This window comes from Neodiprion virginianus, chromosome 2 (assembly GCF_021901495.1).
Source record: "Neodiprion virginianus isolate iyNeoVirg1 chromosome 2, iyNeoVirg1.1, whole genome shotgun sequence".
NCBI classification, from domain to species: Eukaryota; Metazoa; Arthropoda; class Insecta; order Hymenoptera; family Diprionidae; genus Neodiprion; species Neodiprion virginianus.
Window position 1 is genome coordinate 2,620,168 of NC_060878.1, and position 15,949 is coordinate 2,636,116.

The 15,949-nt window shown below is 38.2% G+C and overlaps 1 protein-coding gene across 2 annotated transcripts; it reads left to right on the plus strand.

Moving 5' to 3' along the window:
- The first annotated feature begins 1,580 nt into the window (after positions 1-1,580).
- On the plus strand, positions 1,581-8,708 carry LOC124298485 (autophagy-related protein 13 homolog). Of its 2 annotated transcripts, none has more exons than XM_046750556.1 (5): positions 1,581-2,821; positions 4,466-4,814; positions 5,125-5,308; positions 5,837-6,167; positions 6,949-8,708. In XM_046750556.1, exons 1-5 carry the CDS (start codon positions 2,624-2,626, stop codon positions 7,159-7,161), a joined length of 1,275 nt encoding a protein of 424 aa, XP_046606512.1. In that variant the 5' UTR covers positions 1,581-2,623; the 3' UTR covers positions 7,162-8,708. The 2 variants fall into 2 exon arrangements, with proteins under 2 accessions (XP_046606512.1, XP_046606511.1); XM_046750555.1 differs by having other exon boundaries at positions 1,583-2,821; positions 5,837-6,176.
- The last annotated feature ends 7,241 nt before the right edge of the window (positions 8,709-15,949 follow it).

Consider the following 15,949-nt stretch of genomic DNA (forward strand, 5'->3'; position numbering starts at 1 on the left):
CTAAGTTGCAGGTTTTTACGTAATCGCAATGTTTTGTCGCCTGCGCGATGACAACCGGCAATACGTCGGTGCAATCGAAAATGCGTACACTGTTGCATCAGGGGCCTTGCGGCGCTTACTGCATCATCATGTATTATGTTTAGTAATTATTATAGATAAGAAAGTATTATACATGAGAATCAGAGATAAGGTAAATCGCTAAGGACGAATAACTCGTTAAAGCAAACGACCATATGAAGCAATTATTCGTCTGTCGAAACAACTTAAATGGATTTGTTTATTTCTTTACTTGCGTCCTCCTCAAGTGCATGCATAAACAAGATCTATGCTGTCCTCTAAAACGCCGGCAGATCGTGAATGGAATTGAGCATTATCGGATTACGAATTGACGTCATAGTAACGCTATACCAAAATTGGGACCGGTAAGTGGTCGGATTGCAAACAGCTAATGACCACAGATACACTTTTTCCTTGTCCCCATTCCTCTTAGAAGTTATATACTAATAATTAATTGTAACACGCATTGAACTAAGAATAGACACACATTTTTCAATAATGTGGAGTGTAATATAATTTGTCGATGTGTGGTACACAGTTTTGCAGATCTAACATGTATTATATCATCTTATACACACGTGTCAAGACACAATTAGCGGTCGATGCCTTCTGGCTATAAAGATATTTTTCCCGAATCTTTTCTGTTTACCAAATTAGTATCCGCGCTGCGTCGACAGTTTTGATAAGTCATAAAAACACATCACATTCGGCATAAATTATTTTATAATCAAAATTTATTCCATCTTTACAGTCGGTCATACTATTTTGCATCACTAAAAACGACGTTGCAATCCTCCTTTTATTGTATCGAGGTATTCTCCGAGCGAGTAAACACGATGCACATCAAATGTGAATAGCATAATCTTAAATGAATCTCTGGTAGACGCCACGTCACGGTGCAGTTATCGGCGAGTTATACGCATATGTAGTCACATTCCTTCAGTTGCACCCAAGAACGTGTAGCTGAACGGCCTGCCGCTTTTCAATTTGTCGAGGCAGGGTGCTCGGTTCCAACGATCAGCTTTGCATAGGTTTAAGGGTATATAGTACTTCTACTCTTACCCACCGAGCAAACTGACCATTTTCTTGATATATTAAATAAACAAACGAATGGAAAAGGTTGAAATTTTAACGGTACGTCGCTCTTTCGTAGCAGAATTCCGTGAAGTTACTCATATTCCGAAAATCGTCAATAAAATGTGTGGGTTTTATGACCCATCTCACTTTTCCCACATTTACCGCATTTCAGGGGGCCAGTTTATTTAATAAAGGAAGAAAAAGACTGAGCTTGCTCGCTCGGTAAATGTAGTACTGCTACAAGAGCTAAATACATACGTGCATAAAAATTTTTGCTAACGCCGTGCTTCTATTTCGGATTCATCGAAAATAGAAACGCCGCTTGCGCACAGTGCGGGACGCATGCTTACACTCAGGTATTTGTATGCACGTTATACCTGCTTATTTCTCGGTATCCCCCTACCGAGCATGACACATACAACCTTCTTGTAAGCTGCACGGCTAGCGCCAGCTCTCAGGCATCTTGGAGCCAACAGACGGCCTCGAACGTTGTTTGTCCCAAGATCGCATTCGCCGCCGTTGCTCTTGTCGCAAACCAGCGTAGCGAAACTTTACTTTTCCACGTCGTTATCAAATTTCCAATGAAACCTGGTGACTGGCACGCGACGGTAAGGTTTATAAATTGTTTGGAAATCCCAATTTCGTTTAGTGATTGATCGTAAATTAATGGACGGTGGATGAAACGTGACAATATTTTACGGTTTATGTACCTGGATACATCTCTGAATGAACTTATACCTGCGAAGCGAAGAACCGTTATAAAAGGTAGTACAAAGGATACTGTACAATAATATACAGTATTTATCTACCCAGTGACCACAGTGAAGTGAGTCGAATAATCGGTATCTTAGTTCACTTAACATATACATTCTTATCGTTCCGTGGAATGTGCGATATTCTACGTAATACCGAAGAATAAATTGATCGAGAATAGAAAAATATTTTGCTTACTTATTGCATTGTTGTATTTCATCAAAGAGTCGCTTTCAAGCTGATAAAACTTCAATTAATAGATCATAAAACACGGTTGCTGCGTTTTCGATCGAAAATCCATTTCAAATTTCGAATGATTCGAATTTCTCCGGTTAAATTTTAGACAGGCGCAGAACGAATGCGCAGTCGCCTGGCTGCCGCGTGTGGGAGTGGTTGACGGTTGACGGGGAGTTTGAGAGAGTCGTGTAGTGTAAGTGCGAGAAATTTCAACGTGGACAGAGGAATTTCCTCCGCTGAGAATTTCCCTGACGTGACGTTTGTTCGTTGGCGAAATAACGCAGATGTAAAACTAAGATAAAACGTGATTACGGTAGAAATCTGACGCTTACGATCGCGTGTATTTGGTATTGGCGATTAGTCGACCAGTGTGTGGAAAAACGTTCGAGACCTTTTAGAGAGCTTGTTACACAAGCCAATGCCGAGTGCTTCTAAGGAGTGCTTCGTACCTGTCCTCAAAACTGACTGTGGAAACTATGATACGTGGTGGTGATTTAAAATGCGAATACATGTGAATCAACGTGAACAAATACCGAGCCGCAATATGTCAAATGCTGAACTTAACATGCAGGATAAAAAAGACTTGGACAAGTTCACTAAATTCCTTGGTCTAAAGGCGGCGCAAATCATCGTGCAATCGAGGTTAGGCCAGAAAGTTAACACGAAATGCAAGCCGAATTCATCCGGCACTGATTGGGTAAGTTTACCTTTTACGATCTGCATTCGGTTGTCTTTTACTCAAGCAGAACGACGCTATAAATCCTCGTCATACGTAATCGACGCGCTTCATTCGTTGCTCGGCATAAATAAAACTAAAATTATTCCATTGCGACCCAACGTATGACTTACTTAGCATCAATTTAACATCTCAATTATATAGAATGAGACGGTTAATTCATTCGATGTATGAACACGGAAGTCGTGTCACCGTCACAAGGCTTAAACGGAGTTCAACAGACTCTGAATATTGTGCCATGTTTGTTTATTCTGTATGTAGGAATGTGACAAGTATATTTCTATCCCTACCTTGAATAGTTTTCCTCCTTTTAAGTGTTGTTCGACGGCAAAGTCTTAGCTTTTGTAGAAAACAGTCTTCCGTAATTAAACCTTATGAGTCATATTTCATTTTCTTTTTCATCGGCACAACACGCTTTCATTCGGATCATGAAATTTTATTGTCCGGAGCCTTGAGGGTTTCAATGTCAGCTTCAACCATATGTTACTGCGACAAACAGTTAATAATTAGAACTGAAAAAGATTAATTGTTATTCTGTCTTGTACTGGATTAATTCAGTGCCCATGCATATAAATGTAAAAAAAAAATCTGTACAAACATGTGATAAATTTGTAGAGCGAGAGAGATAAAAAGATTTTGCATAATTCTCGTCGCAATCGGTTATGTAATCGTATTTGTCCAGGTGATGAGGCGTGGAATAAATTTCCGACCCTCCTTCGTTAAGTATGGATCACGTTCGTTTGTTGCAATAGCTGAGATTGATTTTAAAATCTATTCTTGATAATTTATACATCGATGTTTCATCTGTAATTCAAACATTTGTTTCCTGAGCTACGTAATCTTCTGCGATAGATCCGTTCACATCAGATTTCTGAGATCAAGTTCCATTTTGCCGCGGTGCGCTTCTTTCAGAAAATTTAAAAACAGTTCTATTATCATTTTATGGAACATGTGGAGAAAATGCGTAATTTCTTTACGTGACAAATCAAGTGAGTTCCGTGAACTTTGAAAATCAATGTTTGCAACGAACGTCTTCTCTTTGTGTTACTTTATTTATGTTTATTACCTGTTAAGTATACATGTATAAATATTTGCCTTTCCTGCTTCTTACGTTACTCTCTAATTTTATAATTCAACTTGCTTACGTACAAAAGAGAAAATCTATACTTTATCATCACCAAGATACTGGCAATCAACATTCGGCATTCACGCATAGGTTGTAACTTTCTCAAACTCCGTCAAACATTGTGAATGAATATTTTCCGTACAACGGAATCACTTGTAATCTTGACGGATGTAATTAACGGAAATTACTTGTATTAAATAATACTGAGAAGTAATTAGTCTTAAAACGCGATTGGGTTTATTATGTTTAACGAATTCATTGGTCTCATGCGGATTAGTCAATGGGAGATATTAATTTTCCTTTCACTTTAGAGATTCCATCTCGGTATGAGAGACGACTGGAACATTCTTTAATAAGCACTCTGGATAATTTTTGGTCAGCGTTTTTTTAAATCCACAGCTAGTAATTTACAAGAAATTTTCCGTTACTTGATTGAATTTGCGGTTTAATAATCTCAGGCATATCATTTTTCTTTTAAGTTCAACCTGGCGATACAAGACCTGCCCGAAGTTCTCACAGAGGCCAAGAAGGCTCTGTGCGGGGAAACAGTCAATTTCAGGATTCCTCTGTGTGTGGAAATATCTCTACGCACGATCGAAGGAGACACCATGGTCCTGGAGACATGGAGCCTTGGCGTCCTACCGGAACAAAGTGACCCCGAGGTCAGAATAACTTACACAGTTTATAACAGAATGGGTATTCTGTTGAAGTCCTTACTTTCCGTGACCAGGGTGACGCCGGCTTACAAACTGAGTCGGAGACAAGGACCCGATTCTTACGTTATTTGCTATAGGATTTACATGGGAGAGCCGCAGCTTCATACATTGGGTAAGTTTTCAATATTCATTTGGCAAAGATACAGTAAATTCAAGGACTCAATTTTTTCTCTCACATCACACAATACCAATGCAACACCAAATTTGCAGTATTGTTGCTTCATTAATACAACGACGAAGTGTGAAAAAAGTTGTTTTCATGACACACTTTTGTTCGTTAGCTAACATTATGAGCCGTTCATAATTTGTAAATAAGAAAAAATAATTCAACCAGTTGTTTATCTCTTGGAACAAAAAATCCAGTATTTTGACTACGCTAGATAATGCAGGTGTACAGCAACTCATGTTTTATTCAATTCTAGGTGATAACTACAAGCACGTCAGAGTTGGCCAGGTCTATACTCCGGTTGGAACTATCCAAATATCTTTATCGTATAGAACCAAAATGACAATTTCTCCTACTCATACTGGTCGGGACCTTGTAATGCTGAAGAGTGATCACTTTCACTCAGATCTTAGCCCGAGACATGTTCGCTACCATCAAAGGTTTGTCTCAACGAAAATCTTGTACATAATGAAATGTTAAGATATTATTTATACTATTTAAAACAGGTTTATGTGTCAAGGCAGAAATTGCTACTGTTGCTCTTTCTGTTTTATTGATCTCGTAAACTTAGATCCAGGTTGTTGTTCCGAATACTGCTCACTTTATTTGACGTAATGACGTCTTTTCTTTTTGACCTTACACCTCGCTTGTTACTGAAACCTGCGTCATAAGCGTAATATGCATACTTCAAATAACTGACAACATTACTCGACAGTTTATTGTTGCATAATTTCATTGAACAGAACTGCTGTGGTCATAGCTTAACCAAACGTTCATGAATTTACAGATTATTTTTAGCCATTAGTAAACTTTTCACATTTTCCTTTATTCATTCCTTCTTTCTCTTTACCTATTGCTAATAAGTTGCGGTTGTGCAATTTTTCACTCAAATCTGTAAGTCAAGTGTAACTTTGTGGGAAAATTTAAAGACGACTTAAGCTAACAACGGGATATTTTTATGCTTTTAGCGAAGAGAACAATACTTCCTTGAGTGACATGGCAAAAGTTGGCGCATTCGCAGTTAACAAGAAAGTGACTGTGAATGAAGAGGATCTGGTTATACCAGATGTTCCGTTCAGTGCTCTTCTGACTCCACGTCAGACTTCTCCACCGCCAATTCCATCCACTGAAGAGCCAGTGATCCCGCCTCTGTCAGGAACTACTGCGCCACAAACGGACAACAATAATGGCAACTCGGAAAAAACCTTAAATGGCAATTCGACGCCGAAATGTAATTCGCAAAATGGATCGAGGCGGAGCAGCTGTTCTATGATGAGCGCAAACGACGATTTCATTATGGTAGACTTGGTAATTACTTATTTTTGTTGCATTAACACTTTCGCTTGATTATCTATTCATTTTCTCACCAAAGATTCACACAAATGCTATGTTTGTGCAAAAATATCAAACTCTCAATATCATCATTTAACATCTGTGATGAAATTTATAAACATCAAATTTTTTAGGGAAAAACTAGTTACCATAGCCTAATTTCAGTCGTGCTCTTTGGCCTAATAATTTATGTTTCCATATGTCAAGTCAGAGAATGGGAAGGTGATCGACTGATAATACTGTGTCAAACGTTTAATGCTGTATAAAGTGACGGTAGTAATTCACTGCCAAACAGGCAAATGAATAAAAATGAATACCAGGAAATCAATCTATTAACATTGCTTTGAAATGTCGTGGACCTTTGGCCAAGATAATAATTGCAAACTCATTTTACTGCATGAATAAATAGTAGCTGATAAGTACCCAGCTGGATGCAATAGTTGAATGAATTCCATAAGGTTGTGGGCCGTTGTTGAATAACTTTACAATGAATTACGTTCGAAACCAAAGTGAATGTGAATCATAATAGCGATACCCATTAATGCGATAACATAAACTGGTTTAAGAAAAGTGCATTCTATGCGTGTCGTGATGTTGAGTTAACTCTAATTTTGCAAGCATATTGAGTTGTTTAAAAGTTTTTTCTATCGAATTAAATTCATTGTCAACATTATTATCTTTATTTACATTATTCAGATCTTATCATTGATGCACAAGTGAAAATGATGTCATCATATATTTTTTTCAGAAAACACCATTCGCCGGTACGAATGCGAACAGTGATCTTGGCACATTTTATCGAGAGTGTCAAAGCGCCCCGCAGCTTCAAGCTTTCACTGAAGAGAGAACACTTGCTGAGCAAGTAGGAGATCTCACGGAGCAGTTGGAAACATTTGAGACACACATGCATCATTATGAAGATGTTTTATCGTCGCTTTGCCACACAGAGAACAATAACTGAAATAAATTAAAACAAAAGATAGGTAACATTTGGTGGATCATTTTTAGCAGTAATTCCAAAGAATTCGGTTAAAGGAATTTCAAACAATCAAATTGTTTTTATTAAATTTTAAGCGTATTTATGTATTGTTTGATTAGACGGAGATGATATAAAAAAATTAACGATGTTGAACGGTCGATATGAATATACTTATATGTATATAATTAAAATTTAACATGTTACAAGCTTATAAGTGCGATTTTGCAAAACTAAAATACTTGCCCAGTTGATTGTTTTCAGATAACAATTTCAAACCTACGAATATTTTAATATTATGACACACAACGTGTGGTTAATTTGCAGAGACGATTTTTTTTTTATCATATCACAAGTCTCAAATATTGCGATCTTATTCTCCTTGGCTAAGTGCGAAATGAGTAATTAGAGACGAATCTTTTATTTATATTCATTCACGCTAAACGCCAGAAGTAAAATTCTTTGTACTTGCAAATCGCATGGCGCTAGTAGCATTTAATTGCGACAGTGCGTGTGAAGGATAATTAGATTCAGGACAAAAATGAATTCTATCACATTACATCACATGCTAAATAAAGGTCATTCACCAACAGTCTAATCAACTCCTAATCTTTCTCACTCTTTTTCTCTTCCATTCGTTCTTGTTCTGTCTGACGATAATAGGGTTTTATAGAACTCTAACTATTCGCTTATACATACTTTAGACATCTGTCAGGTTGGTTCATTTTGTTTTCTCATAAACGTTAGACTTTTCTGTCTAAAGTCGTAAACTTCGGAAAACTCGAATAAAATTATTTAAGACTTACGATATGACCTAATTTAATATTGTTTGCTGAAAATTATTTATTTTTCTATTTTGGAATTTATTTTTTTGGTTCATAAATTATTACTGTAAATACCTTACTTTCTATGATATGAATTATGTTGTATATGATATGTTTTAAACAAGTGATTTGAGTTACGTATATAGTATACACACGCATACGTATTGATATTGTGAATCAATTTTTATGAGATGTTTTTACAAGCAACAACTTTCCGTGTAACCGGTCGAAGATTAATATGGTACGATATTGAGTTAGTATGTAGAATTATGTACAGAATCATATTTTTATTTTTTGATTTTATAACCAAATTATAAATGGATGATTTTAAACATATAAGGAATGAATGTCAAATGTATCAGTCAAAACAGTTTATTTCATGAGACTAATGAAATCTCATTAACAAATCAGAATCAGAAACAGATTAACAATGAAGAAAGTTCGCAACGTCAACGTTTGCTTTTTCAATTAGACATGTGATATATTCTGAAATTGAAAAGAGCATTGAAAGCGAGATGTTGAACGGAGATCGACATTGATTGGGCATCTGTTATTATATTGAGACTGTTTAAAAATAAAAGAACTTTTGTCAGCATGAATTCACAATTACAACAAGTATAGCTTTATGTACATTATACAGATATAGAAATGTGTCGCACGTATCAGTATAAATTGCTTATGGTACGTAATAGAAACTCTGAATCATAATATGTCTTGTGACCTTTACTGCAACTCGTTATTAATTAAGCTACTCTATAAATCTATTCAGATGCTATATCGACGTGATATTGCACAAGGAAACAATTGCGCATAGTTTCAATTTCTTTCAAGTATTGTCGACAGTCGCGGATTCAGGACAGATTTTTCGGTGGGTGAAATTAAAATTTAAATTGAGAATCATTTTATACAAATTGAAAAGTACTCGTGATTGTATTTAAAAAATTCATACAATTCGTTTATCGATTTCAGATCAAGGTTAAGTTTGCTAAAAATTATTGTTGAATTCTGTTCTAACAATCAATACTTGAGAGGAGTCAGTACCAGAAGCCTTGACACAAAAAATTATACCAAATCGCTCCGAAGCGATCAGTTTTTTTTTATTCTGAGAAAATCAATAGAACAGAAGTCACCTGTGCTGTCTATATTCAAATTACATTTTTATAACACAAATATATTTTCAAAATTTCAAAAGTATTGTGGTTAAGTTTATTTTAATGATTAAGAATCGAAACGAAAATTCTGAAGTCACAAAATAGAAATTTTGAAGGCTTGTCATTTAGAGAAATACAAGGTATAGTGAAATTCATCGGTCAACATCCAGAGTTTCTTACATGTTTGTTTCTCCTAAAAACTACAAGGCAATGACTCGCCTCGTGTACCAACTCGCCCCGGTCTTCCCTATGGTCTAATGAACCTTTCTGAGATTACTAAGAATTGTTAATATACAATAAATCATTGCGTTGTGTAATTTCACGATTTCCATTAATTCCATGAATGTATTTTAAAGTAACGTGAATAAAATATTGAACAATTTTATCAAATCAAAGTTTGAAGGCTCGTTTTCATGCAACAATAAATTATCGAAATTATAACTTAATTATTATATTTATTGAAATATTGGTGTCACAATATTTTATCTTGTTAAGATAGTTTTAAAAACTTATTTTATAGTTGTACAATATATTTAGGTAACGTTAGGTGAGTAGAAAAATATGTATCGTACTATTGGTTCATGAAAACGAGCCTTGATATTTGAAGACTTAATTTGTATCAAAGAATGACAAAGAATTATATGCTATAACCATTTCCGTAAAATGGAAAAATCTTGAATCTTTCAAAGATTGAGTTATGCCTGCGTTAGTACATTAAGAAAATGATACAACAATGCAGACTGTCAAAGATGGGCTGAGACAAGTACATGATATTTTCAAACAAATTCCAGGAGTAAAGCCGTACATTGTTTGTATTGATGATATTTTTTTTGAAATATAAGTACCAGGTTAATTGCCGACTTTTAAAACCATCAGAGCCACGGGGCACAATGACGCATGGTGATTTTGATCTGACAGTACGCTGTTTGAATACGACGGAAATTCTGAGCCAATTGGTATTAAAATCATCGTCTCTCAGTTTGGTCACTATGATTCTGGAGCGAAGGATCTAATTTACTTTTTATTATTAACAGTTCGAAGCACAGTATTAGACGATAATTTAGAAGACATTCTTGATCATTATTATAAGTCATTTATAAACTCACTGACTTCGTTCAAGGTTGACACAGAAAAATTTATTAGAAAAGGCTTTGATGTCAAGGTGAAGAAATCTCGGCCACTTAAATTTGGGCATTGTATTCTGATGACGAGTACAATACATTTAGCCATCGGGGCGGTGAAAATGTGAAAGACCTGAGCAAAGATGTAACTGTGAAAAGTCCAAACTCGAAACCTTCCTGTTTCTGAACCAAAAACTCTTCGATCCAGGTTTGAGTGTCACTTCCTAGTCTAATTGGACCCCAAAGAATTCTGAAGAGGCAAGAAAAACGCCGCAACACCAGCAGCAGAGAAATTACCAACGAAATCTGACGTTTTTTGGCTGTAACTTTTTATTCGTTGCTCGCAGCGAGTTGGGACTGCAACCATTCGTTTTCTCTCGCATAATTACGTCGGAATAGTGCCACAATGAATTTATTCCGGCACTTTTCAAAATCGCCAAAATTTTCGCCAAAAATGCAAAGGGGTTAGCCTTACTTTTTTTTCAATTTTCGACCGAAAAATTTTTGGTCTCAGATTCGATTTGTGTGACCCTTTCCTGACGAATTGGACCCCCAGGAACTCAGAAAACGCAGCGAAAAGAGCGTTGGATGAACAGGAGAGAAGTTACGAAGGAAAAAGCACCTGCTGAAAAATGTCGAAAACACAGGTTCACGTTTTTTGGCTGTAGCTCTTGTTCTGTTGATCGCAGCCTATTGGGACTGCGCCCAATCGATTTCTCTCGCAAAATTACGTCGGAACAGTGCATGAAAGAATTTATTCCGGCACTTTTCAAAATCGCCAAAATTTTCGCCAAAAATGCAAAGGGGTTAGCCTTACTTTTTTTTTCAATTTTCGACCGAAAAATTTTTGGTCTCAGATTCGATTTGTGTGACCCTTTCCCGACGAATTGGACCCCCAGGAACTCAGAAAACGCAGCGAAAAGAGCGTTGGATGAACAGGAGAGAAGTTACGAAGGAAAAAGCACCTGCTGAAAAATGTCGAAAACACAGGTTCACGTTTTTTGGCTGTAGCTCTTGTTCTGTTGATCGCAGCCTATTGGGACCGCGCCCAATCGATTTCTCTCGCAAAATTACGTCGGAACAGTGCCTGAAAGAATTTATTCCGGCACTTTTCAAAATCGCCAAAATTTTCGCCAAAAATGCAAAGGGGTTAGCCTTACTTTTTTTTTCAATTTTCGACCGAAAAATTTTTGGTCTCAGATTCGATTTGTGTGACCCTTTCCTGACGAATTGGACCCCCAGGAACTCAGAAAACGCAGCGAAAAGAGCGTTGGATGAACAGGAGAGAAGTTACGAAGGAAAAAGCACCTGCTGAAAAATGTCGAAAACACAGGTTCACGTTTTTTGGCTGTAGCTCTTGTTCTGTTGATCGCAGCCTATTGGGACCGCGCCCAATCGATTTCTCTCGCAAAATTACGTCGGAACAGTGCATGAAAGAATTTATTCCGGCACTTTTCAAAATCGCCAAAATTTTCGCCAAAAATGCAAAGGGGTTAGCCTTACTTTTTTTTTCAATTTTCGACCGAAAAATTTTTGGTCTCAGATTCGATTTGTGTGACCCTTTCCTGACGAATTGGACCCCCAGGAACTCAGAAAACGCAGCGAAAAGAGCGTTGGATGAACAGGAGAGAAGTTACGAAGGAAAAAGCACCTGCTGAAAAATGTCGAAAACACAGGTTCACGTTTTTTGGCTGTAGCTCTTGTTCTGTTGATCGCAGCCTATTGGGACCGCGCCCAATCGATTTCTCTCGCAAAATTACGTCGGAACAGTGCATGAAAGAATTTATTCCGGCACTTTTCAAAATCGCCAAAATTTTCGCCAAAAATGCAAAGGGGTTAGCCTTACTTTTTTTTTCAATTTTCGACCGAAAAATTTTTGGTCTCAGATTCGATTTGTGTGACCCTTTCCTGACGAATTGGACCCCCAGGAACTCAGAAAACGCAGCGAAAAGAGCGTTGGATGAACAGGAGAGAAGTTACGAAGGAAAAAGCACCTGCTGAAAAATGTCGAAAACACAGGTTCACGTTTTTTGGCTGTAGCTCTTGTTCTGTTGATCGCAGCCTATTGGGACCGCGCCCAATCGATTTCTCTCGCAAAATTACGTCGGAACAGTGCATGAAAGAATTTATTCCGGCACTTTTCAAAATCGCCAAAATTTTCGCCAAAAATGCAAAGGGGTTAGCCTTACTTTTTTTTTCAATTTTCGACCGAAAAATTTTTGGTCTCAGATTCGATTTGTGTGACCCTTTCCTGACGAATTGGACCCCCAGGAACTCAGAAAACGCAGCGAAAAGAGCGTTGGATGAACAGGAGAGAAGTTACGAAGGAAAAAGCACCTGCTGAAAAATGTCGAAAACACAGGTTCACGTTTTTTGGCTGTAGCTCTTGTTCTGTTGATCGCAGCCTATTGGGACCGCGCCCAATCGATTTCTCTCGCAAAATTACGTCGGAACAGTGCATGAAAGAATTTATTCCGGCACTTTTCAAAATCGCCAAAATTTTCGCCAAAAATGCAAAGGGGTTAGCCTTACTTTTTTTTTCAATTTTCGACCGAAAAATTTTTGGTCTCAGATTCGATTTGTGTGACCCTTTCCTGACGAATTGGACCCCCAGGAACTCAGAAAACGCAGCGAAAAGAGCGTTGGATGAACAGGAGAGAAGTTACGAAGGAAAAAGCACCTGCTGAAAAATGTCGAAAACACAGGTTCACGTTTTTTGGCTGTAGCTCTTGTTCTGTTGATCGCAGCCTATTGGGACCGCGCCCAATCGATTTCTCTCGCAAAATTACGTCGGAACAGTGCATGAAAGAATTTATTCCGGCACTTTTCAAAATCGCCAAAATTTTCGCCAAAAATGCAAAGGGGTTAGCCTTACTTTTTTTTTCAATTTTCGACCGAAAAATTTTTGGTCTCAGATTCGATTTGTGTGACCCTTTCCTGACGAATTGGACCCCCAGGAACTCAGAAAACGCAGCGAAAAGAGCGTTGGATGAACAGGAGAGAAGTTACGAAGGAAAAAGCACCTGCTGAAAAATGTCGAAAACACAGGTTCACGTTTTTTGGCTGTAGCTCTTGTTCTGTTGATCGCAGCCTATTGGGACCGCGCCCAATCGATTTCTCTCGCAAAATTACGTCGGAACAGTGCATGAAAGAATTTATTCCGGCACTTTTCAAAATCGCCAAAATTTTCGCCAAAAATGCAAAGGGGTTAGCCTTACTTTTTTTTTCAATTTTCGACCGAAAAATTTTTGGTCTCAGATTCGATTTGTGTGACCCTTTCCTGACGAATTGGACCCCCAGGAACTCAGAAAACGCAGCGAAAAGAGCGTTGGATGAACAGGAGAGAAGTTACGAAGGAAAAAGCACCTGCTGAAAAATGTCGAAAACACAGGTTCACGTTTTTTGGCTGTAGCTCTTGTTCTGTTGATCGCAGCCTATTGGGACCGCGCCCAATCGATTTCTCTCGCAAAATTACGTCGGAACAGTGCATGAAAGAATTTATTCCGGCACTTTTCAAAATCGCCAAAATTTTCGCCAAAAATGCAAAGGGGTTAGCCTTACTTTTTTTTTCATTTTTCGACCGAAAAATTTTTGGTCTACAATTCGATTTGTGTGACCCTTTCCTGACGAATTGGACCCCCAGGAACTCAGAAAACGCAGCGAAAAGAGCGTTGGATGAACAGGTGAGAAGTTACGAAGGAAAAAGCACCTGCTGAAAAATGTCGAAAACGCAGGTTCACGTTTTTTGGCTGCAGCTCTTGTTCTGTTGACCGCAGCCTATTGGGACTGCGCCCAATCGATTTCTCTTGCAAAATTACGTCGGAACAGTGCATGAAAGAATTTATCCCGGCACTTTTCAAAATCGCCAAAATTTTGGCCAAAAATGCAAAGGGGTTAGCCTTACTTTTTTTTCATTTTTCGACCGAAAAATTTTTGGTCTCAGATTCGATTTGTGTGACCCTTTCCTGACGAATTGGACCCCCAGGAACTCAGAAAACGCAGCGAAAAGAGCAAAAGACAAGCAGCAGAGAAATTACGAACAAAATCCTGCGGTTTTTGGCTGTAACTCTTTAGGCGAATTCGGACTGCGTACAAACGATTCCCCAGGCAAAATTTTGCCGACACCACGCATTTCAAAGTTCATTTCAGGACTATTGAAAATTATCTATAATATAACTAAGAATCCAAAGTGGTCAGCTATTCTTCTTTTTGAATGTTACGTCTCACAGTAAGTCCTTGAGCTGAGGGAGAGATCATAAGAGTTAATACTAAATCATCACATATTGTACTGGATTCTGATGAAAAGCGATGGGTTTAGCGATCGATCAATTTCTTTATTCTCAGATAAGAACTAGGTCATTGCATCAGCCCAATATTTTGTTATCTTATCAGCGAGTATCATACAGTGTTATCAACCGAGTGTAATTAATAAAGGACCTGAATTGCCAATTTCCATTGCGTTGACGAATTGTACGATGGGTCACGTCGTTCAGGCGTCTAATCGGCAAGCAGAAGTTTGAATTCAGTGCGCTCGCACCTGAGCAGGGTTTCCTGCAGATTTTCTTGTTCCTTGCGCGGCTGCGGATGTTATTATCGAACACCTCGAAACGACTGCAGACGCATAATGATGCCGCTGTGTTGGTGGGAGTGTGGAAACGGATCATTGTACCAGAGCCGTAGAATCATTGTTATTTCAGTCAAATTATTGTACATGTTTTGAATATCATAAATAATAATGAACTAATTATTTCCGGCATCAACAATATGATACAAAAATTATTACGTATATGTAACAAATAAACTACAAGGAAAGTTGCTGTAATTTCTTAAGTCACCATCAAACACTACTACTGTTAAATTCATAAAATACACTATTTCTGAATCCGTCAACTCGTGTCAAAAAACCACACATTTTGTCGACGATTTTCGGGGTATGAATAACTTTCCTGAATTCTGCTACAAAAGAGCGATGCACCGACAAAATACGAACCCTTGCCGTTCGTTTGTGTATTTAATACAGGAAGACAAAGGGTGAGTTTGCTCGGTCGGTAAAGGCAGGAGTACAACGTGACCTGAAATGCTTCGTTCCATAGCCAAAAAATATCGTCGGTCCACTTCCCTCAATCCGCATGCAGTGAGTTCGTGGAGCATGCAACGCACCTGAAAACGCCGGCTCGCCTCGATCGGGCTTGATCCGAAAATTTGAAACGCGCTTCAACGTTTCGCCGAAGGGTATTTCGCGTGTCGAGGATTGGGCGGCGGGCCCCGGGCGATCCAGAAATGGAATATAATCAGCCAGCCGCTCCGCTCGGCGGGTTCCAGGGATGACAGCCCGAGGCTGGGACCGCCGCCGGCCTCACGGATATTGAGTTCGGAGTAACCATGGCAACTGCCTCGAGGCGTCACACAGCTCGAGAATTCGTCTGTCCATCCGTTCATTCGCTGGTTCAGTCCGCTCGTCGACCGCGGCCTGCTCTCGTCCAGTCCTCTTACTCTCTCTCTCTCTTTCTCTCTATATCTTTGTTTTATTAATTTATTTAATTATCTATTCTCCTTTTCTTTCTTTCTTTCTTTATTCATTTTATACACCATTTCTTCATTCTATACTTATTTATTTTTATCCACCTACCCGCTCATCTATAATTAAATTTCGTTCTTTTTTTCTCCTACTTCTGCT